At 52.3% G+C, this 23,195-nt stretch overlaps 1 protein-coding gene across 1 annotated transcript; it reads left to right on the top strand.

The window, feature by feature from the left end:
- The first annotated feature begins 2,668 nt into the window (after nt 1-2,668).
- Nucleotides 2,669-18,399, top strand: LOC142020387 (transmembrane protein 47-like). The gene is made up of 3 exons (XM_075008142.1): nt 2,669-2,864; nt 14,828-14,968; nt 17,666-18,399. The coding sequence occupies exons 1-3, from the start codon at nt 2,669-2,671 to the stop codon at nt 17,845-17,847; spliced, it is 519 nt and encodes a 172-aa protein (XP_074864243.1). The 3' UTR covers nt 17,848-18,399.
- The last annotated feature ends 4,796 nt before the right edge of the window (nt 18,400-23,195 follow it).

Here is a 23,195-nt window from a genome sequence, read left to right as displayed (position 1 = left end):
CAAACACTACAGATGTCCCCCGGCTGGTCGGATGCATAAACAGCAGTAGCGATCACCCCCCACTCGTATGGAAACCGCACAAAACAAGCTCAGCCACTTGCTACAAATGCTGGGGGTGGGGAGGAGGTCACCCTGGCTCTTCCAGGCAAGTTCTGGTCTCTGCCCCTTTCTCGTCTAGCCCAGTAGCCTTCACAGGGCCCCCCCCACCTGCCAGAGCTCCCACATGATCAGCATATGTAAACTCTGACCAGTGCTTTTTTATATTATAAATAAAAAATAATTTCAAAAACCACACAGAGGAGCCAGTACTCAGCTGGCTCCCTGCCTGCCATTTCCAGCCAATCCTATGGTTGGGGCAGCCAAGGTGCTGGTAACTCAGTACCAGCACAGAAAAAGCTCTGCCTCTGATGTCATCCTCCTGCATTGAACTGGGGCAGTGATTTTACTGTAATGTCCCCCAGTTTGCCCAGTGCTCCCACCAGTCCTTTCCAGCCATCTCCTGGAAGGGCCCCAGGTCGTCAGAGCACCTCTTGGGGCAATTCTTCCAGGGTGGTGAGGACAGAGGCTCAGCTGTCCCTTCAACATCACATATTTTGCACAGCCCGTTGCTGGACACAGTCCCAGCACCTGCCACCCCTAAGGCTCTTCCCCACCCTTTGGAGGTGGACTCAGGCAGAGCCCAACACAGATGAGGCCCCTAAATGTCTTGGTGTAATGGCAGCACAAGCAGGGAGTGAATGGGCCAGGGACACCGGTACTCTGGTGTACTCAGAGGCCTTCTGGGGCTACATCAGCTCACCTAGGGATTCGCCCAGGTTTACAACAGCTTTACATAAACAGCATTCTCAAAGCCAGTACCAACAAATGTCCTACAACGACTTGTTTGCACAGCTCCGTGTTTCACACACCCAGATCTAAACACAATCGTTATCTTCGAATTCAGTTATTTTCTACTGTGGTGAACTATGAGAGGGCAGCAGAGGGGACGGGAGGGGAGCTTTTGTCAGTAATAGCTTGTTGCAACACTTTTGTATGCCAAGGTCTGATTTTGAAAGCCCCACTTCTGGGGTAGAGCTGAGCTCCACAGCTCCAGGCAGTGCTTTCAGACCACTACCCACCTGGGAACACTGCCCGCGTTACGGCCTGCCCCCAGCCAGGAGAACCAACGTGAGACAATGGTAGAAAGATGGTAGGTCTGAAAACTAGCGTGGGTACTCTCCTGGACAGGCCGGGACAGAGCCAGTGCCCCCCTCCCACACTACCAGGACTGCTCCCCTTCCGTGGCATGGCGATGATCTCAGGCAGACACTTACTGGGGTCTCCTGCCCGCCCTCCACCCCCACATATCTGACTTGCCAGGTTTTATTTCATTTTCTTTGTACCTGTCACCAAGGGGCCAGGCCCGTTCAGGACCGGCTTAGGAGCAGGGCTGCAGGAGCGGCCCCCCAGGGAAGCTCAGCGCCTGATACCTTACTCTGGCCATCCTCACGTGCCCCAAGCCGGCTGGGCAGGGCAGCGCTGGGCTGGGCTGGGCTGGGCAGTGATGGGCTGGGGGGATGCAGACTAACGCACCCTGCTGGCACTGCGGCCGCTGGTTGGGAGGGGAACGTGGCAAGCCAGGGAGCTCCCGGGATATTGTTACAGGCTGGGGACCGACTGGCTCAGCAGCAGTACGATGGAAAGGGACGTAGGGGTTATGGTGGATGAGAGGCTGGATATGGGTCAACAGTGTGCCCCGTTAGCCAAGAAAGCTAACGGCATCCTGGGGTGCGTTGGGAGGAGCATTTCCAGCAGATCTAGAGAAGTGGTTATTCCTCTTTATTCGGCACTGGTGAGGCCACATCTGGAATATTGTGTCCAGTTTTGGGGCCCCCCCCCAGTATAAAAAGGATGTGGATTTGCTGGAGCAGGTTCAGCGAAGGGCAACAAAAATGGTTAAGGGGCTGGAGCACAAGACCTATGAGGAGAGGCTGAGGGATTTGGGCTTGTTTAGTTTACAGAAGACAAGACTGAGGGGTGATTTAATAGCAGCCTTCAACTTCCGGAAGGGGAGCTCTAAAGAGGAGGGTGAGAAACTGTTCTCAGTGGTGTCAGATGGCAGAACCAGGACTAATGGACAGAAGTTGAAGAGGGAGAGGGGTAGGTTAGATATTAGGAGAAACTACTTCACCAGTTGGCGGGTGGTGAAGCATTGGAATGCGTTGCCTAGAGGGGTGGTGGATTCTCCATCCCTGGAGGTTTTTAAGTCCCGGCTGGACAAGGTCCTGGCTGGGATGATTTAGTGGGGGCTGATCCTGCTTTGGGCCGGGGGCTGGACTCCAGGACCTCCTGAGGTCCCCCCCCCAGCCCTGGGATTCTGTGACAGGAGCGGATCGCTGCGGCTCGGTCCCGCCCGCGCTGCCGGGGCCCTGGGAGGCGCTCGGAGGGGCGCGGGGAACTCAGGCCCCGCTCCCGTCTGTCTGCTCCGCCGGGCCCCGCGCAGCGCCTGACCCCGGTATCCGGGGAAGGGGAATCCCCGCGGCTCCCCCAGCGCGTCACTGCAGCGCCGGGCCGGGCCGGACAGAGCAGAGCCGAGCAGAGCGGGCCGGGCCGGGCCGGACAGAGCCGAGCCGAGCCGAGCCGAGCGGGCCGGGCAGGACAGAGCAGAGCGGGCCGGGCCGGGCCCAGCATGGCCATGGGCGAGGCGGGGGTCCCGCGGCCGCTGGCGCTCACGGCCCTGGCGAGCCTGCTGCCGGCTCTGGCGCTGGCCGCGGCGGCCCCGCTGAGCCCCGCCCGGGTCACGCCGGAGCGCGGCTCGCTGCCGCTGTGGGAGGCCTGCGAGCGGGCCCCGGACGCCTGGCGCTGCCTGAGCGCGCTGCGGACCGGTAGGGCCGGGGAGAGCGGAGGCGCCACGTGGGACCGGCCGGGGGCCGCTCTCCTGCCGCCGCCCGAGGGGTCCTGTGCGGGGGCTCGGCGCTGCCCGGCTGTGACCCCGGCGGCCGCGCCCCTCCTGCTCCGGGCAGAGGACGGGACCGCGCAGCTCCTCGGGGCGCTCTGGGCGCCGTTGGCTCTCGGGCAGGAGCCCCGGGGGGCTGCGGATGCCGCGCAGGGACCCCCGGCCACGGGTTGCAGCGAGGGTCCCACCCGGGTTCCCGCGCGCAGAGCCCGGGGGCGCGGGCGGGGGCACGGCGGGGTCTGGCTGCGCGCCCGGGAGTGGCCCGGGGCGGGAGAGGGCAGGAGAGCGGAACGGCTGCGCGGGGTCTGGGGGCGCAGGAGTCCCTGCGGGAGGGTCCCCGGCCAAACCCTCCGCGTCGCCTCCCGCCCGGGGCGGTCCTCGGGCCACGCTCCGCGCCGCTCCTCGCTGCTGCCGCGGCCTCGAGCCAGACTGTCCTTCGCTTTCCCTGTGCTCCGGCCTCGGGCGCGGGCGCTCGGCGGCGCGGACCCCCTCGCCTGCGGGCGCGGACGGGTGGGCTGTGAGCGGGAGGGAGGCAGCGTCGGAGCCTGCGCCCCGTTTCCTGGGCGGGCGCTGCGGCAGGGAGGCAGACGGGGAGCTCACACTCAGCTCTCCCTTCTGTCGCTCTTTGCGAGCAGCAGCTGGAGCGGGAGGACGGGGCGGGGGCTGCCCCGAGGAAGGGGAGCTGGGGAAGTGTGTCCATTTGCTCGTGGGAGGGGGAGCAGGTGGGCCCATTCCTTGGGCTGCTTCCTCTCTCTGCACTTGCCCGGTACTTATTCCAAGCGCCGGAGATGACCACCCGCCTCCGTCTCCCACAAAGGAACCCGGCAGCAGCTGCTGCAGGGGAGGGTGTGAGCGGGGGACCTTATGGGGCTGACCCCAGAACTTGTCAGAGCCTGGGAATTGACTGACTTGTCTGGAGCCGCCCCCGGTACTCCATTCAGCTGTGTAAACCAGTGCTTGGCCATCGGGGTTCCCTGGGTAGCACTGCCTGGCCTGTATTCCCAGCCCCAGCTTTCCATCGATTTGCATTGGGGGGCAGGGTGAATTCAGACTCTTAACAATATAGAAGCTTCACTGCGGTAAGGCTCAGTCCTTTTACATGGCCTTGCTCGATTTTTCACCTCCAGAGAGCTGCAGAGCTTACGCTCAGACAGGATCACTAGATCTAGCCTGTATAGCACAGGCCTTCACAACTCCACCACTTACTCCTTTAAAGAGCCTGTACATTTCTGTTGCCAGAAACTGCTTTAGCCAAACACATGAGTCAGGATTCGAAAACTCCAAGGCATGGCACATCCACCCGCTCCCCAGTTAACTTGTTCCCAAAGTTAATTATCTTTGCTGATGGAAAAACTTGTGCCTTTGTTTTAATGTTGAATTTGTCTCACGTCAGCTTCCAGCCATGGGTGATTCTTCTGTCTTTCTCTGGGAAATGACACAACTGAGAGGACCCGATGGCTTCCCCTCCTGAAGTACCTGGGCTGTAAATAAATCAGTCTCAACTTGATTCTTTCTAACACAAACAGAGGGAGCTCAGCCCCTCGTTGGAGCCCACCTCACTTGTGTGGCTCTTCTCAGCATCACCTCCAGTTGTTCAGTACCCTCTGGTAACATCTCCTGAAGTCCAAACAGGCCTTAGAGCTGGGGTAGGAGGGTAGAGTTCCCTCTGGATTGGTTCAGAAAAGGTGCTTCTCTGACAGCTGCTCAGCTCCCAGCAGACCATTTGAGATGGACAGAGGAGACAGACTTGTTGAGAGTCTCTGGATAAGGGTAAAGGGGGTAAAGAAAAAGGGTGGTGCCATGGGAAGTGTCTACTTCTCACCACCTGATTAGGAAGAAGAGGTGGATGGGGCTCCTTTTTTATTTTTCTATTTTTTTTAAAAACTAACAATGATCCAAAGAGTGGAACATGATGGGGATGGGGCACTTAAGCGACTCAGGTATCCATTGGGAAAGTAACACAGAGGAGCGCAGAGTATTCAGCTTCTTGGAATGTATTGGAGACTCTCTTGTTTTCTGATGAGAAGGTGAAGAAAGCTACTGGGGCTGGCAGGGCTGTTCTAGATTTGGTGTTGACAAATAGGGAGAAGCTAGTTGAGAATTTGAAAGTGGCCAGCAGCTTGGGTGAATGATCATGAAACAAAAGTTCATAGAATCCTAGGGCTGGAAGGGACCTCAGGAGTCCAGCCCCCTGCCCAAAGCAGGATCAACCCCGACTAAATCATCCCAGCCAGGACTATGACAAACTGGGACTTAAAAACCTCTAGGGATGGAGATTCCACCACCTCTCTAGGCAACGCATTCCAGTGCTTCACCACCCTCCTGGGGAAATAGATTTTCCTAATATCCAATCTACACCTCCCCCTCTGTAACTTCAGACCATTGCTCCTTGTTCTTCCTTCTGTCACCACTGAGAACAGCCTCTCCCCATCCTCTTTAGAGATCCCCTTCAGGAAGTTGAAGGCTGCTATCAAATCACCCCTCAGACTTCTCTTCTGCAAACTAAATAAGCCCAAATCCCTCAGCCTCTCCTCATATGTCATGTGTTCCAGCCCCTTAATCATTTTAATTGCCCTCCGCTGAACCTGCTGCAATGCGTCCACATCCTTTCTGTACTGGGGGACCCAGAACTGGAGGCAGTACTCCAGATGTGGCCTCACCAGTGCCCAATAGAAGGGAATAATAACTTCTCTAGATCTGCTGGAAAGGCTTCTCCTAATGCACCCAAATATGCCATTAGCCTTCTTGGCTACAAGGACAACACTGTTGACTCATCTCCAGCCTCTCATCCACTGTAATCCTCAGGTCCTTCTCTGCTGCACTGCTACTTAGCCAGTCAGCACCCAGCCTGTAGCAGTGTTTGGGATTCTTCCATCCCAAGTTCAGGACTCAGCACTTCTCATTGTTGAACCTCATCAGATTTCTTTTGGCCCAATTCTCCAATTTGTCTAGGTCTCTCTGGATCCTATCCCTATCTGCCAATGTATCTACCTGACCCCTTAGCTTAGTGTCATCTGCAAATTTGATGAAGGTGCAATCCATCCCCTCATCCAGGTCATGAATAAAGAAGTTGAACAATACTGGCCCTAGAACTGATCCTTGGGGCACTCCACTTGAAACCAACTGCCAACCAGATGTTGAGCCATTGACCATTACCCATTGGGCCCATCCATCAAGCCAGCTTTCTGTCCATCTTACAGTCCATGTATCAATCCATACTTCCTTAGCTTATGGGCAAGAATGTTGTGGGAGCCTGTATCAAAAGCTTTGCTAAAGTCAGGGTGTATCACATCTATTGACTTCCCCATGTCCACAGAGGCAGTTACCTCATCATAGACGCTAGCCAAATTAGACAGGCACAACTTGCCCTTGCTGAATTCATGTTGACTAGTCTTGATCACTTTCGTCTCCAAAATGGGTTCCTTGAGAATCCCCTCCATGATTTTTCCGGAGACTGAGGTAAGGTAAGTCTATAGTTCCCTGGATTGTCCTTTCTTTCTTTCTTTTTTTCTTTTCTTTTTTTTTTTTAAAGATGGGCATACACTTGCCTTTTTCCAATCATCTGGGATCTTTTCCGACCTTCATGAGTTTTCAAAGGTAACGGCCAAAGGCTCTGCAAAGACATCTGCCAATTCCCTCAGTATCTTTGGATGCATTAAATCTGGACCCATGGACTTATGGGCGCCTAGCTGTTCTAAATAGCTCTCAACCTCTCTTTCCCCACGGAGGGCTGCTCACCACCTTCCGATACTGCATTGCCTAGTGCTGTAGTTGGGGAGCTACCTTGTCTCTATAGACTGAGGCAAAAAAAGCATTGAGTACTTCAGCTTTTCCCACATCTGTCACCAGGTTGCCTCTCTCATCCAGTAATGGCCCCGCACCCTCCCAGATCACCCTCTTGTTGTTAACATGCCTGTAGAAATCCTTCTGGTTGCCCTTCACTTTTCTTGCTAGCTGCAATTTTAATTGTGTTTTTGCTTTCCAGATTACCTCTCCCCGGCATTTTCCAGCCATATGTTTATACTCCTTCTTAGTCATCCGTCCAATTTTCCACTTTTTATATGTATCCCTTTTGAGTTTAAGCTCGCCAGAGATTTCCCTTGTAAGCCAAGCTGGTTGCCTACCATGTCTGCATTTCTTACTGTGAATCGGGATGGTTTGTTCCTGTGCCTTCAGTAAGACTTCTTTCAAATACTGCCAGTTCTCCTGAACTCCTTTCCCCTTCATATCCATTTCCCAAGGGATCCTGCCCATCAGTTCTCTCAGGGAGTCAAAGTCCGCTCTTTTGAAGTCAAGGGTCTGTATTTTACTGCTCAACTTTCTTCCTTGTGTCAGGATTCAAAAATCTACCATCTCACGGTCACTGCAGCCCAGGTTGCCACCCACTTCTGTTTCTCCTACTAGTTCTTCCCTGTTTATGAGCAGCATGATTCTAAAGAATGGTAGGAAGGAGAGCAGCAAAATAAGGACCCTGGATTTCAAGAAAGCAGACTTCAGCAAACATCCACACTACAGCCAAGTTGACTTAAGCTATGTAACACCAGCTAAGGGAATAGCGTAGCTCAAGTCAATGTACCTTCAGTCAAGTTACCTTAAGTCTACATTGTGTGGGTTGGGGAGTACGTGTGTCAATGGGAGAGACTCTCGCATTAGATTGCTTTACTCATCTCGTATGTGGTAGAGTAACGTGGTCAATTTGGCAGCTCTTCACTAGATCTCAGAGCCTAAGTTCAGGCCCTAGAGTAGATGTGACCTCAGGGAGCTGGTAGGTAAGGTCCTACACAAGCAAGTCTAAGAAGAAAAACAATTGAGGAGTTGGCAGTTTTTCAAAGAGACACTAGAATCGTAGAATCTTGGGGCTGGAAGGGACCTCAGAAGGTCGCCGAGAACCACAGCTGTACCCTACAGATCTAGAACTGGCAATGCCAAAGAGAGACAAACAAGATCGTCGTACTTGGCAAATCATCACATTGTCCCACATCTCTCACAGCCCGTCTGGTCCAATTCCGGTAATTCGGGAATACGGGTATCAACTCGCTCAGACAGCACCTCCCAGATTCCGTACAGCATCCTGGGGGGCTAGTCACAGACCTGCAGTTAGGAGCAGGGCACCAGGCACCAGTGACACGGAGCGGTCTGACAGGCAGGTCAGAAGGGCAGCCACTGCCTCTCTGCTGTGGTTCAAGAGTCTAAGACAGTTTACTTCTGCTTTGAATCTGACATCCTGTTGGTGCTCTGACTGTGGGTCTCGGGGGAGTGGTCCACAGAATGTTTGGCACTGGATCCAGCTGTATCAGCTGTATTCAGAGCAGCCAAGCCAAGTAAGGGAGCAGTCAGTCAACCACTAGCTGAAATCCACTCCCGCAGAACCACCCAGGCACGACCAACCCTAACAGAGCCGCCTTTACAAGAGGCATATGCAGTTTTCAGCTGTCCATAACCCTGATAAAAGCTAGTGCTGGGTGCTTCTCTAAGTGCTTGAAAAATCCCAAAGCCCTTTACAAGCAGCACAAAGGGTTGCTTTGCCCCAGACTGAAATGCCGTCAAGTGGAGAACGGGGGTTCAGCAAGGCCGAGCGATGTTACTGTGTTTAGGATAAGAGATGAACTTCAGAGCCTATTACATTCCAGCAGACAGAGTGGTGTGGTGGATTTCATTCCCTGGCTCTTGAAGGGAGTATGACGGGATGGGACCTTTAATATTCAGCACCTCAGCTTCAAATCTCACCCCAAAATAATCACAGAATCAGAACTGAAGGGACCGCGAGAGGTCATGGAGTCCAGTCCCCTGTCTTCACGGCAAGGCCCAACACCATCTAGGTCATTCCTGACGGGTGTTTATCTAACCGGCTCTTAAATATCTCCACTGATGGAGATTCTACACCCACCCCGGGGAATTTATTCCCGTGTTTAACAGCTGAGAAGTTTTTTTCCTAATGTCCAGCCTAAACCTCCCTTGCTGCATTTAAAAGCCCACTGCTTCTTGTCCTATCATTGGAAGTTAAAGAGAATAATTACCATACATCTGTCTTTCCTAGGCAGTGGAATGGTTTCTCTTATGCCCTTACTAGTAGTGCCCTCAGTGGTGACAGAGGGCAGAACAAGGAGCAATGGTCTGAAGTTACAGAGGGGGAGGTGTTGGTTGGATATTAGGAAAAACTATTTCGCCAGGCGGGTGCTGAAGCACTGGAATGTGTTATGAAGAGTGGTGGTGGAATCTGCACCCCTAGAGGTTTTTAAGTTCCGTCTTGACATAGTCCTGGCTGGGACGATTTAATTGGGGTTGATCCTGCTTTAGGCAGCAGGCCTACACAGATAGACCATCGAGATGGCATACCTCTGCCCAGCCTGTCTAGAAACTTTGGCTGTCCACTGAACCCACTGAAAAAAGCCAGCGACTACACTGCTGAGTCAGCCAGGCATGTAGGGGCGTGCCTCTGGACAGAGCTGAACGGCTTTGCGTTGTGCTGCTTTTTAGCTGTGCTACACAGCTTTCTGTCACACAGCCGGGGCACTAAAAGCTGGGCCGTGTAACCACCGTTTGTCAGCACTTTTTCTGACAAAAACGTCCACCCACGAGCAGCATCTGCTTTGTGGGTTTGACTGGCGGGTGACTCTGACTTCAGCACCAACCACCTGTTTGGAGAGAATCTGCTCTTCTTTCGCAGCCTGCCCAGACCTCGGCAGCTCCAGGTGGGCTGCCCTGGCTGCCCCCACCCCAGGCTTTGTCAATGGACTTACACCCTACTCCTGCCTTGCTGAGCTCTTTCCCTCCAGAGGTGGGCCTCCAGAGTTCTCTTCTGCTCCACCACCCAAAGTGGGTCAAGGGCCAGACAGCTGTGATGGAGCTCCAGCAGAATCCTGCTTAGCTAACCGTTCAGTATTGGGCGGCTCCCATCCCACTGCCTCTGCAGCAGCTGCTCCCCAAAAAGAGGCTGTTTGTCCCCCAGGAAATGCAAGACACCCTCTCCCTCTGCCAGCCCCCTCGGCCCGGCAGCTCCACTGGGGACATGTGGATGTGCGACAGAGGGAATCTGGGACGTTGCCCTGCTAGTCATGGCTGACAGACAGGAGCTCGGGAAAGTCCTTTGTTGTGGCGCTAGCGGGGGAGTGAAAAGCCCCATGGTTCCAGATGCTCATTTGTTCGTTTCCTGCCTGCTGCAGCCTGGCATGGCAGGAACTCCCAGCCCTGGATTTACCTTCTGGGGCAGCTCTTGCTCCCCACCTGCATTCCTTTCCTCTCCAGGTTGTTGCACCTGCCTTGCAGCACACAGTCCCTGGTTCGCAGCTACCCTGCGCTGCATACCCCAGTGCCGAGCAAGGGATAACGCCACATTCCCACATGGCAGAATTCCACAGCCCGTGTTCATTTCACCCCCACCCAGCCCTGGGGTGTGTAATGCCAGATGCAGTATGGCAGCAAGGAAACTCTCCCTTATGCAGTCACACGCAACCTATTCAGGTGGAAGAGCTTAATATGCTGGCATAGAACCATAGGGTTAGACAGACTGCAAGGGCTATGTAGTCCAGCGCCTTGCCAAGAGGCAGGATTTGTTGTCTATCCAGCCTCCTTTGGAAAATCTCCATGAAGCAGCTTCCACAACCCCCAGGTGCCTGTTCCACTGTCCTCCTGCTCCTGAAAGTGAGCATATAAGTGGGTGTGGTTTGCAGGTCCACATGGCATGACTAGCAAATTCTGCTCGTGTCCTACCATGTTGGATGGTCTTTAGCAAAGGGTGACTAATGGGCTATTCCTTGTGCCTGCCTCACGTCAGAGTCAGCCCTTCTCTGAGGGCGTAGTGTACCTGCCAAGCCGTTTGGAAAGGGTTTGCTGTTGGTTAATCTGGGCTCTGCACGCTTCAGCCTGTCTTGTTGCGGGATCCCTTGTCTTCCAGCATAAGGCCCGTGTTTCTAGCACAGAAACACAACTGTAAATTCACCAGCCTTTGCAGAGGGACTTGGTGATATCATCCCTGTGAGGCTGCAGAGTAACACCCCCTGGTGTGGAATTGGTGCCGTAAAACATGGTTAGAACATTCAGAGCAAATAACGTCCGGGTTTGTCGACTTCTCATGCAGACGGGCCTGCCACCTGGAGGTGAGCTAGTGGTTTTAGTGACAACCGCTCTGTCGAGGCAGAAATGGTAAATTAATAAAATGGGGGTGGCCAAAAGGATGCCTCCATGTCTTATTTTAACTGGTCACGGGTTCGGCTGCCCTTGATCCGGCCATAAAATAACCAGATTTACATGAGGGGAAGCCCAGACGATCGAGTAATCCCTCTGCTCGGGTAAAAATGAGAACAACAGTGAGTTTAAATAGAACAAATCAACTGGTTTATTGTTAATAACAGCAACAAAATACAAGTAAACAGCAAAAACAATAGCACGAACAAGACCCAGTACTCATGGTTTTTAACTTACAGTTAGAATTGCTATCACAGGTTTGAAGACCTTGGTGTCCGTCACTGAAGACCCTGTCGGAACACTTTTAATAGATAGATGCCTTTAGGGACATTTTACCCAGGCTAATTATGAGTCCAGCCTGTTTTGACCCAGGACCCGTTTACCTCAATGGTTTGCTAGGCTATTGGGATTAACTATCTGGCTTTTAGGCCAGTGATATGGCTATCTGGCTGTGCCAAAGCCTGTTATGGCTTCCAATTTGCTAGTTTGGAGCCCTTAGGTCTGACTTTTGTGTCAGATTAAAGTAGCTTCTGGCTTTTTGGCCAGAACCAATTATTTCAGTTGGGGGTTGCTGGCCCACCACTGAATATTTAGGTAGGTTGTATACCCGCCTCTAAATGGTCCTCAATTACAGTTAGATACCCAAATATTAAATCGTGCCTATACTATTATCCCTTATGTTTACACTATTAACTCTATTACAACTACAACACTATTTAATAACTACTGTAGATATTGCTTAAATACCCTTAACCACTAACTATTATAATGCTAATTACTAAACAGTTGAATATATTAACTACTACTAATAATTATAAACAAATTTCTTAAAGGATATAATTTTCTTCTGGCTTTAAAAAGCCTTAATATGGGCACAAGGCCTTTATTTTAACAGCCATGGTCTGAGACACCTGCCACACTGGCGCTGGGCGCCACGTCAGGCAAAGCCTTCAGTGGAGTCTTTTTGGTGCAGCTGGTCACAGCGACACCGGCCGGTGAACGAGGGTCAGCATCGGGGACGGGCACACCAAGATGTGTGGCGCCTCAGGCGGCAGATGCTGCTGCTCTGTTGCTGTCCTCTTCTGCTGGCTCTTTAGATGAAGAAGCGGCGCAGGAACAGAAGAGGTTCTCCCTACAGGAAGCAGTCTTAATGCAACTGTGGCTTGAAAGTGCCAGCAGTGCTAATGATTAGTCAGCTCAAAGTAATTTCACTCTTGTCCAGAAGAAGAGAAGGAGCGCGAGAGAGAACCCCCACACTACCTGACCGTCCCTCCTTATATAGGCCCAGCTCATTATCATGCAGAAGGTGCTGGAAGCATGCCCATATATGGAGGTGTCCGCTCTCTGAGGCAAAGCGGACCTATTTGAAGACTGCTGCCTTTTTGAATTTTGGCAGTTAGAATTGTGTACAATGAAGTCCTATGGAGAAGTGGGTATACATGATTTAAATGATTTTTCTGAGGTAAAAATTTTCTGATTTCTACCTTTCATGACCACACCAATATAGCAGCCCCTTTTCTTAATTATTTAAGTAGGATAGGTGCACAATACGCCTTATAATGTGAGCGTGGTCGTACCTCAAAAGCACACCCCCATCTCACAATCTTGACACGCTCCACCCAACTTGATCTGTTGCCCAAACAGAGAGGGCGGGCAAGGCAAGCTGAGCGTACTTGGTAGGTTAAGGGCTTGCCTGACCTTTCATGCGCAGGATGCTGACAATGAGAGGTATGCGTTCAAGATATGAACAACTGCAAAGAAACCTCTTCCTGTGGTCCACCTAGTGTGAGAAGTCTCTTCCAGTTAGCCTCTGGATAGAAGACAAGCAGCGAGATCTAGAGCATGGGGCTTGTAGCTGTACAAATTCCTCTTGGTAGTGGGGAGAAGTGGATCCATTGACCTAAAGCATTAGACACCAACAGAAGCTGCTGGAGTGCGTACAGCTGCTCAGTGACGGCATGTCACTGGGGTGTCCTGAGACACGCCCCCCCAACGCCCTCCGAGAGAAGAACGTGGCCCAAAGCCCTCACCTCAGCAGGGAAGCAGAAGAGAAACACATCAGTTCCCTGTGCTCTGTTGTTGTCTGACCATTTGGCTGGGTCTCCACCTGAAACAACAAATGAACCCAGCATAACGAAGCCAAGGGAGTCCTCCTCCAGAGAGAGATGGAGCCCTTTCACAGCCCCCTTCCTCTGCAGCAGAGCCAGTGCTGCGGGGGACAGAGGCTCAGGGTGGGAGTTCAGGACACGTTTCACCGATGGGTACAAGGTGTACTGCAGTGTGTTGGGCACCTGATCTGTAAAAGGAAGCAAACACCCTAGTTTCCTTGGTTATCAGGCAGGACATGGTGCAACCAGAGACATCGTAACTGGCCTTGAGAGAGCAGCATCTCTCGAGTTATAGTTTGTTTGTTTTTTTCGTTCTTCTGTACAGTTGGGAAGCTCTGTCTTCAGTGGCTTATTACCGCAGGTTGAACCTCTTTAGTCCAGTACTCTGGTCCAGCACCATCCATGGTCTGGCATGATTTCAGTTAGCCAAATATCCACTTGTGGCTGTGGCCAAATTTCTCATGGTCCCATAAAGTTTTGCACCCCCAAATCGTGGCTCTTCAGGTTCTGTGCTGTTACTTCGCTCTTACATACCCCTAAATGTCTTCCAACAGCCCAGTCACCAGTGGAAGTGGTGGTAATGTGCTAGACAGTATTGACCTCCGGCAGTCTGGCAATTTCTCTGGTTTGGCACCAGTCAGTCCCAAGGGTGCTGGACATGAGAAGCTCGATCTGTAGTTTGAAAAAGGCACTTTTTAAAAAAATTATCCTCATTCACCTCTTTGTATGGCAAGAAATCACATGGACTAGTTTGAAGGGTTCTAACTCCTCATCTCATGATTACTAAAACTACCTAAAACATGACACAAACCAGGTGGGATCAGGTTCCTGAGATGGAAGCACTAGACACAAGATCCGCGCTTGCTGCTGGGGTCAGAGGGCCAGTCTTTGGGTGTAGCTGGAACTGGAAGGTACTATGGTTCTCCTGTGACTTTCATTGTGCTCGCTGATCACTTTGGTGCTATCATAAAATGGGGAGCTCACAGTGGGCTATGAAATATCATTTCTGCTCTCTGGAAATGCAAGAGCAGAGGAGACATCAAGGGGCTTCCTAAATCCTAGGAGCAGCGGGCGGAAGGGTGTTGACAGAACTGCCCAGCACCTGAGCAAAGAGGGGAGCAGGCAGAAGGGCTGGGAACAGAGCTAGTGGTCTGCTTCCCCCAACCCCTGGCAGCCCTTCGGCATCACCTAGAGCATGCTGTGTGGGACACCAGCGGTGATTTAAAGGTGCAGGGCTCGCCTGCTTTGTGCAGAGCATTTAATGACCCCATCGATGTCACTCAGCGCCAGATTGCCTGGCTCAGACCTGGCTGTGAGCCAAGGGTCCCTTCTGTGACTTCGTACCACGCCATCACCAAATCTCCCTCCCGTGAGTTACCTTCGTGAAATGCCCAGGTGCTCTTGTGTGTAACATGGGCACCGTGCACAGGAGATCAGACATACTGCAAAGCTGGGGTGGGCACAAGGGTTTTTGAAGGTTACAGGAAAGTCCAGCACCCAGCGGGGCAGTGTGAGGATGTTTGGTTATCGCACCTGATGGGCTGAGTGTGTTTCCTCATTAACATGGTTCTTTCCCCCATTGTGTCCTCTCCTCTTCCAGACTGGCAAGTGGTGACTCTGGGGTTAATCCTGACAGCCGCTGCTCTCACCTTCCTGGCGCTCCTTGCCTCACTGGCTTCCTTCTGCCTGGGCACCCACCAGTGCTACTACCGACTTGTTGCTGTTCTCATCCTGACGGCAGGTACCGCTCAGTCCCTGCTCTACAAAGAGAATGCAAAGTTAGCTGCTGCAAAGGATGGAGTCTCCCCACTGTTGTCTCCTGCAATTCCGTTGAAACCCTAGGGCAGGATTTAGTCATTGGACCACTCCAGCAACTGCAGCCTATGGATTTCATGGTTCCACAGGTCTTGTGCAATGTGATTCGAACCTGCTTCGTCCTTACTGCTGAGGATGGGCCTGTGGGTCGAGCTGGGAACCCTGGCTCATTGGGGCCTGCAGCCTTTCTGGGCTACCTCTCTGCCATTGGTCTGCCTTGTTTGTGTACCTTAGGGTCAGCCTTTACCCTCCTCCTGGCAATAGGGTCCTTGCCACGGTATGTTCGTGTAACCCACAGAACACTCGTAACGGTGCACAGTTTGAGCTAAAAGCCAGCTGGCTCTCAGCTAAGGCTGTGGAGGCTCATGCACTAAATTCCATTGCTCCCAGGTTTGAGATTGCCTGCGGGCAGCTACATTCACTTGCTGTCCAGCTAACGGCAGCACGTCCCCATGGGAAGTGAGGAACAACTTTGGTTTATGCCCTGTGCAATGCATTCCTGTTCCCCACAACGTGCAGCGCAGCCATGCCGAGCTGTGGCGTGTCGGTGTTCACCGAAGAATACGGGAGTACCATTTGGTTGCGGATGTACCCACCAGATTCTGTGCCTCTTGTCTGCCTCAGGCAAATTAAGTCTGACCTGGGCTCAGAAGCGTGACTTCCCCGTTGTAGAAGTGGAAGGGGAAGTGCTAGTCTAGGTCCCAGTTTTCAGTGTACATGGGGGGAAAATCTTTTTTTCTCTTTTCCTAACATGTTCAGTGCAAACTGAGGTTTTAAGTTCCCTGCGGTGCTGTGAACCCAGAGACACCAGCAAGGTTGTGCTTGTGCTACAAAGTGATTAGGGAAGGATGGTACTGCAAAGCTGAATAGCTGATCTGGTTCACTCCATCCCATGAGCGATATGCTAATGAGCGGAAGAAACTAGAATGTAAAACCTTTTTCATTTCACTTAACGCAGAGATCCACCCAGAGCACCCTTCCTCTTCCTAAGGCTCCTCTTAAAAGGGTCTGGAATACTGTAGGCATTGCCTTGACCTGCTTTCATGGCACACCAGTCCTGTGTGGAGCCCACCTGTTCCCCTCACAAAATCAGGGCTGGGAGTGTGAATTAAATAGGGTTTCACAAAACAAACCAGCAGTCCTGTAGCACTTTAAAGACTAACAAAATAGTGTATTTGGTGAGGAGCCTTCATGGGGCAGACCCCCTTCCTCAGCTCTGGAGATAGTGGTGGAAATGAACTGGCACGACAAGTATATAACAGAGATAGAAAACAAAAAAAATGAAATGAAAACTGACAAACCAGCTGGGGTTGGGGCGAAGGGGAAGGAGGAAATTACTTAAATGACTTGCCTGAGACCACTATGAATATCAAAGAGGGGGGAGGCCATCTTTGTTATGTGCAAGGTAATTGCTCTCTCTGTTAAGGCCCAGGCGCAAAGTGTGGAATTTGAGAATAAATTCCAGTTCAGATGTCTCCCTTTGGTGTCTGGTGTTAAAGTCTCCTTGTTGTAGGAGGCACATTCTCAGGTCTTTAATACTATGCACTACTCAGTTGAAATGCCAACTGGCAGGCTTATGTGTATTCAGATTCCTGATGTCCCATCTGTGCTCATTCATTCTTTGGTGACGTGCTTGTCCAGTCTGTCCAATATACACAGCAGAGGGGCGTTGCTGGCACAGGATGGCGTACGCTGCATAGCATTAGTGGAGGCACAGGATTATGAGCCCCTGCCCATGTAACTGACGTGGTTCGGTCCAGGGATGGTGTCTCCGGAGTAAATATGTGGGCAAAGTTGGCAACAGGGTTCACTTGCAGTAAGTAATTTCCTCCCTACCCTTCTTGCCCCCTCTGCCCCCACCCCCCAGCAGGTTGTCAGTTTTCATTTAGTTTTTTGTTTTCTATCTCTGTTATACACTCGTCGTGCCAGTTCGTTTCCAGACCTGCCTCCAGAGCTGAGGAAGTGGATCTGCCCCATGGAGGCACCTCACCTAATACACTTTTGTTAGTCTTTGAAGTGCCGCAGGACTGACTGTTTTTGTTTTGTGAGACTACGGACCAACACGCTGTGACTAAATCAGGTTTGGGACTGACCCCTCCTCGCTCTGGTGTCGTACGGCCTGTGCCTAATGAAGCCGCCCCAGAGCCAAGTGGGACCTGAGCGGGGAGGTGGTCTGAACTGTACCTGGCACACGCCTCTTCTGGGCCTTGCAAGTGCCTCCAGGTGGCAGGAATGTTACGTCTCACCCCACGTGGAGAGCGAGCTGGGGGGAGAGTCAGGTGCCTGTTGTGGCTTGACTGAGACACACAGAAATGCTGGGGCTGGGCCCAGCATCAAGGCTGTGCGAGAAGTGGGGTGCCTGTGAGGGAAATGAGAAGTGAGCAGTGAGCATTGCTGGCATCCTGTCAGGCTGGCAGGGCAAGGTGGTGAAGTTCACAGCCCTGGTACCATTGACTTTGGGCCAGGTGCACCTGAAGGAGTGGGGAGGGTTGTGGTCTGCACCAAGAACAAGCTGGCTGGAAAGGAGGTTGGGAGATGAAGCCCCCAGCAGCTGCTGCATGAACTTGCTGCTTTACCTCTTTCCTCCTCCTGACTTTGACCTGACGTCTTTCCCCCTTCCCAGTGGTTCTGCAGGTGTGTGCCTTGGTTCTCTACCCCATCAAATTCAGCGATAGCAGCACACTGAAGAGCTACCATGAATTCAACTGGGGCTATGGCCTGGGTTGGGGCGCCGCCATCTTCCTGGTGGGTGCAGCCATCCTGTACCGCCTGCGCATGGATGCTTATGAGGATGCCTACTACTAGGGTGGGCAGAGGAGCCGGCCAGCCGCAGCAGCGCACTGGACACGGAGGCGCGACCTGGTGGGAGGAGGGTTGCTGGCCCCACTGGGGTTCTTGGAGAACCAGTTCTAAGACACCTAAGTACAAGCTTGACCAGGAATCCACAAGCCTTACTGAGGTGGGGGTGAAGACCTGAAGCTGGACACTTCTCGAGGTGGGAGTGGGAATGTGGAGAGAAATGGCTCATAGCTCATCAAAATAGCCAGCTGCTCCCTAGGTCCTCTTACTGCTTTTCCTTCCTTCCTTACACAGGACAGTTGTCTCTGAGTTGCAGAGAATGACTTGTGTTAGTTCAGAGGGGATGCCTGCTTTAATTTGTATAACTGGGACACATGGTGCTGGAAGAAATGATTCAGAGCTTGGGGTTTTTTAAAGACTTGTCCATTGCATGTGACTCTGGAGTGACCCCCACTAGCTCTGAGAGAAGCCAGGCTGTCTTTTAGGTAAGTGAGCAGAGTCTGACTGCTGCATCCCTGCTTCTGGTGGGTGCTCAGTGCACAAAGAATAAATTAGAGAACCAGCCTGTACCTTTTCTTTCAGTCTTCATCAGCTCGGGTGACCTAGCCAGGATGGGTCTGAAGAGAGGTCAAAGCTGTAACAGTCCAGGATATAAATAGACAGGCGCTGCAGTTGAAGCAGGGGAGCTATCAGGCACAGCAGATGTGGCAGAGGGAGAGCTGCAAAGCAAACACATTCCTCAAATGGCAGTAGCCCTTCTGTGCCTGAATTCTTTCCACGCTGTGTCAATAATAAAAATGCTCCCCCAGCCCGCAAAAAACAAACCAGCTTAGGACCTGGCTTAATGGCAACACAGACTGCCAGAAATGCTGCCTGCAACAATTTCTTACTGGTGGGAAACTGGATTTTTCTGGCACGTGCATTGTCACAGCTTTACGAACCTGGGTGGAGTTGCCAAGATGCCTCAAACTCCAGCAGTGGCAGGGAACTGTCCAGCTCAGCTTTTTGCAGCAGTGGGCTTGCACGGCTGAGGAAATCTCTGGGATAGTCATTTCTAAACATGCATTGATAACTCTGCTGGAACGTTTCTCCTGAAATGTGCTGGGTTTGCATGCAGGCCGGGGTCAGAAAATGTTTCTATGCCTTAGTGTCACAGAGCGTGGGGGTTCCAGCCCCGGTACCACATCTGCAGCCAGAGCCGATTCTCACTCAGCAGGGAGAACAGAAGGTTTATTAGGGAACAGGGATGCAGCATAGTACAGAGGTGTCAGTACAGCAACCTGAAACAGTCCAGTCCATTTGGGGGAGAGAAGGCTGCAAGGGGGCCCCTCAGCCAGGGCCTTGACTCCCTTTGTCTCTCTCCCCAGCCCAGGCTAACTGCCATCCAGCTCTCAGTTCCAACCCACCTATCGCCTTTGTCCTGTTTCTCAGAAGCAAAGGTGTGACCTGTGAGCTCATATTACCCCTATGCTCTAATGCTACCTAGTGACACTTGGGGAAACTCCAGGGTCCCAGGCAATGCCTACCGGCTAACCTGGGGGATAAAATCCCCACACCCTATTTTGTCACATTTAGCACAACTGCTTTTTCATTTGGCTTCTGAAGTGACACATGAGTGAACTGCATGGACCTACCGGGGCTCAATTACCTGCTCTGTGTCCAAATGGGGAATTAACACGTCCTCACTTTCAGGGCAGTTTCAGAATCTGCAGGGGGGAAGCGTGGGCTCCTCCAGCACTGGACAGGGGGCAATGAGGAAGCTGTGCTAACAGCTGTATGCTGGGAGGACTCAAGAGAACCACAGCCAGATGTGATGAGGTGCCTCCCCTAATGCACAGCACTTCCCTCGGGGGGTGTCTGCTCCCACCCCACACTCAGCACGTCCATGAATCATCGCGCGTGTGGCCGCTCCCACCTAAAATACAAACACAGAAGAATGGCAGTGCTGCCTCACCATCAGAGGCGTCAGGCTGGCCGACACAGTCCTGGTGGAAACAAAGCAACAGAGCCGCCACGTGGCTATGGCCAGAACCTGCTCTGGACAATCAGCGCAACGCACCTGCTGAGAGCCAGAGATGGCAAATGCAAGTACTACACACAAGATAGATGAGGCTATGCTAGAGGCTGCTGGTCCCTGCCCCAAAGAGTTCGCAAGCTACAACGAAGGGTGACATTGGAGGAAGGGGATCCAGCCATCTGTCAAACTCATGGAGAGATTGCACAGCTTCTTAGAGGTTTTTCCCTCTTACAAAAAATCCTTATTTTGTTTATTTCTCTGTCTCTGTTCTAATCCCTGTCACTGTTAGTTACACAGTCCATCTCCATTCACTCTCCAGCACCATGTCCTCTTCTAAGTATTTGGCTACCCCCTTAATCTCCTTCTCCAAAGTCATGGCTTCCTGTTCCTAAGCGGTTTCTCTGCAGGTGATCAACCTGCCAGTTGTCTGCAGTCACAGGCTGTGAGGGGTGGCTGGTGTGGGGGGTGCCGGGTAGAGGGGAGGCTTTTGAACCAGGTGATAGGTTGAACTCTGCAAGGTATCTGGGGGGAGCAAGGGGCATGCTGACTTGGCAATAAAAAGCCGAGGGATGATGCAGGTTAGCTGAATTGACTTTGGGTTGTGGGCAGTGTTCTCTGTAAGCTGAGTTCTTGGGTGACCACCTGGGAGAGATTCAGGTGCTGCCCAGCTGAGTATCAGAAAGCCACTGATGGCAGCGTGTTTCTGTTGGTGGTGCATGTAACAAAATGTATTCCACCCATGGAAAGAAAAAATAGCAGGAATCCTGGTTGTGGGGCTGCAAAATTGCACCCTAGAGAGTCCCGTTTGGGGGCGGGAGAGCTCAAGTTCAGGCTTTGAGGCCTCTGAGTAGGTGGGACCTGGGCTCCAGCCTGAGGCCAAATGGCTACCCTGTTTTAGCCACACTAGCCTGAGTTGGCTGAACTGCTCTCTGCACCTTGGTGCCATGCAGAGTCAACCAAGCCTAGGTGGCTGCAGGACCATCCTTCTGTGGTCTTGGCCAACCAATCTCCCTCTCCCCCCAACTCCACATTGTCCCTGCAGCTGGTTGCACGAATGTGCTCTCGAGATGGCTGCGTTATTCACAAGCAATGCACACAGCCCATCATAGGGGTGCAGAGTTCTCGTTCAGAGCCATGGCTCTGGCTCCACACGTGGGTTGCTGTGTGCTGAGGGGGTGGCAGTGAATGAGTCGTCTTAATTGCCCTCTTCGGGACTTTCCAGTTGCCTCTTTAACACTAACATGCACTCTAGATTTGTAGGTGCATAGAGTCTAAAACCAGCAGGAGCTGGTCCGACCTTCTGTCCATCGTGCAGTTACATTTCACCTCGTTACCTCTGTGAGGAGCCCAATAGCTTATCTGGCAGGTAAAAAGCATCACCTAGACAGGCACCCAAGCCCAGCTCATCAGAGGTCTCTAGGCGCCTAACTTCCATTGAAATCAACACTTAGAAAAGGAGTTGGAGACATACAGAGGCAAGGGAGGATTCTGTTAAAGATAACAGAAGTTGGGAACAGACTCCAGCCAATGCAGAACCCACCACCTCCCTTTGTGGTTGGTGCCACTTAACCTTCAGCATAACGGGCTTGAGTTTATTTCTAGCTCGAATTTCTCTGGCTTCTGTTTCCAGCCCTTGGTTCTTGTTACACCTCCTCTGCTAGAGCATCTTATATATGCTGAATTTTCTCCCTGTGAGTGTACTTAGACGCTGTAATCAGGTCACCTCTTCGTCTGCTTGATATGGTTAAAAGATCTTGTTTTTCTTCTGTGTCTCACTGAACCATTGTTTTCAGCCCTTAATTTCTTTGGTTCTTTCTTGCATCCTCTCAGATTCTTCAACACACTCCCTGAAATGTTCGGTGGTGTTCCTCACCAGGGCAAAATCACCTCCCCACTTACTGCTCCGCATTATCTAAAATAAAATAAAATGCAGCTGTTTGCCCTCCAGCACTGACACCGAGTTACAGATGCTGTGGGATAGAAGGTATTCACGAAAGCTATCAAAGTGTATGTTATTTTACTGGGATACACTGAACTGGAGTGGCTGTTTTACTGGGATAACTCCAGATCATTTGTTGAGTTAGTCCGACTGAGTGGTACTAGCTGTTAACTGGGACGGTATTAACATAAATCTTCTTTAAGGGAACTGCATTTCACTAGTGCTAAGCAAAGGACATGAGCTGGTGTGAATTGCAAAGCTCCCCGCCTTAAAGCTGAAGTTTGCCAAAGATTCAGGCTTAATAAGGATGCTGACCCGTTCCATGGCACTGCGCTGCACAGACCTTCCAGAGATTCTCTACCTCACTCCTCACCAAAGTGAGTACAGTGACAGGTGAGGAGGCAGTTCTGGTTCAGCCTGCCCACCCCCTGAATCCCTCTGTGCACAAGACCTGGCAGCATGGGGAGAAGTGGAATGATAGAACACTAGAACTGGGAGGAACCTCAAGATGTCATCGAGTCCAGTCCCCTGTCCTCATGGCAGGACCAAGCACCATCTAGACCAGGGGTTCCCATACTTTTCAGCATCACGACCCCCTTTAGATTTTTGAGAAACCCTCCCGCCCCCGCACCTCTTCTTTACCAGCATCCAATCCCCCTTTAACAAAAAATACAATTCACAATTTAAAATAAATACAAACACTTGGTATAAAAGTGTTACTTGAAATTAAAAATAAGCACAAATAATTTTTCTTGGCCCCTCGTGGGTGCCTGGTGCAACCCCAGCTGGCCAGCTGCCTGAGCCCCGTGCCAGCCGCCAGAACTGCCCGCGCCAGCTGTCCGCCCGCCTGAGCCATTCACTGCCAGAGCCGCCCATCCAAGCTGACCAAGCCCTGCAGTGCTGGGGCCTGCCAGCCACCCACCGGCCCAAGCTACCCAAGCCCTTCAATGCCGGGGCCAGCTGCCCAAGCCCCATGAGCCCCACAAGCTGGCCAGCCGAGCCCTGTGAGCCCCGCTGCTCAAGCCCCTCCCCTCCCCCAAAGCCAGGCACCCACAGTCCTCCACTCACTCCATCCCCTTCCTGCAAGCCAGGCACTCCCAGCCCCCACCTAACCACACCCTTCTTTTCCCTGACCCCTCCCCAACCCACGCAGAAGGCAGCTAGCTCCATGTGGGGGTTTGCCAGCGCTGGGTCACCCATGTAAAATGGCAGGGGCTGAAAACTGGAAACAAAGGCCAGCTTTTCTTTGGTGTGGGGAATGATGGGGGGGCTGGGTCACCTCATGCCACCCAGAATTTCTTCACACACCCCCGCGGGGGACACACCCCCCAGTTTGGGTCACCGTGATCTAGGTCATCCCCGATACATGTCTACCCTGCTCCTAAATATCTCCAGGGA

Source organism: Carettochelys insculpta, chromosome 13 (genome assembly GCF_033958435.1).
Source record: "Carettochelys insculpta isolate YL-2023 chromosome 13, ASM3395843v1, whole genome shotgun sequence".
NCBI lineage: Eukaryota > Metazoa > Chordata > Testudines > Carettochelyidae > Carettochelys > Carettochelys insculpta.
The sequence above is the reverse complement of the archived record's forward strand: the minus strand, read 5'-3'. Positions and strand labels throughout refer to the sequence as shown.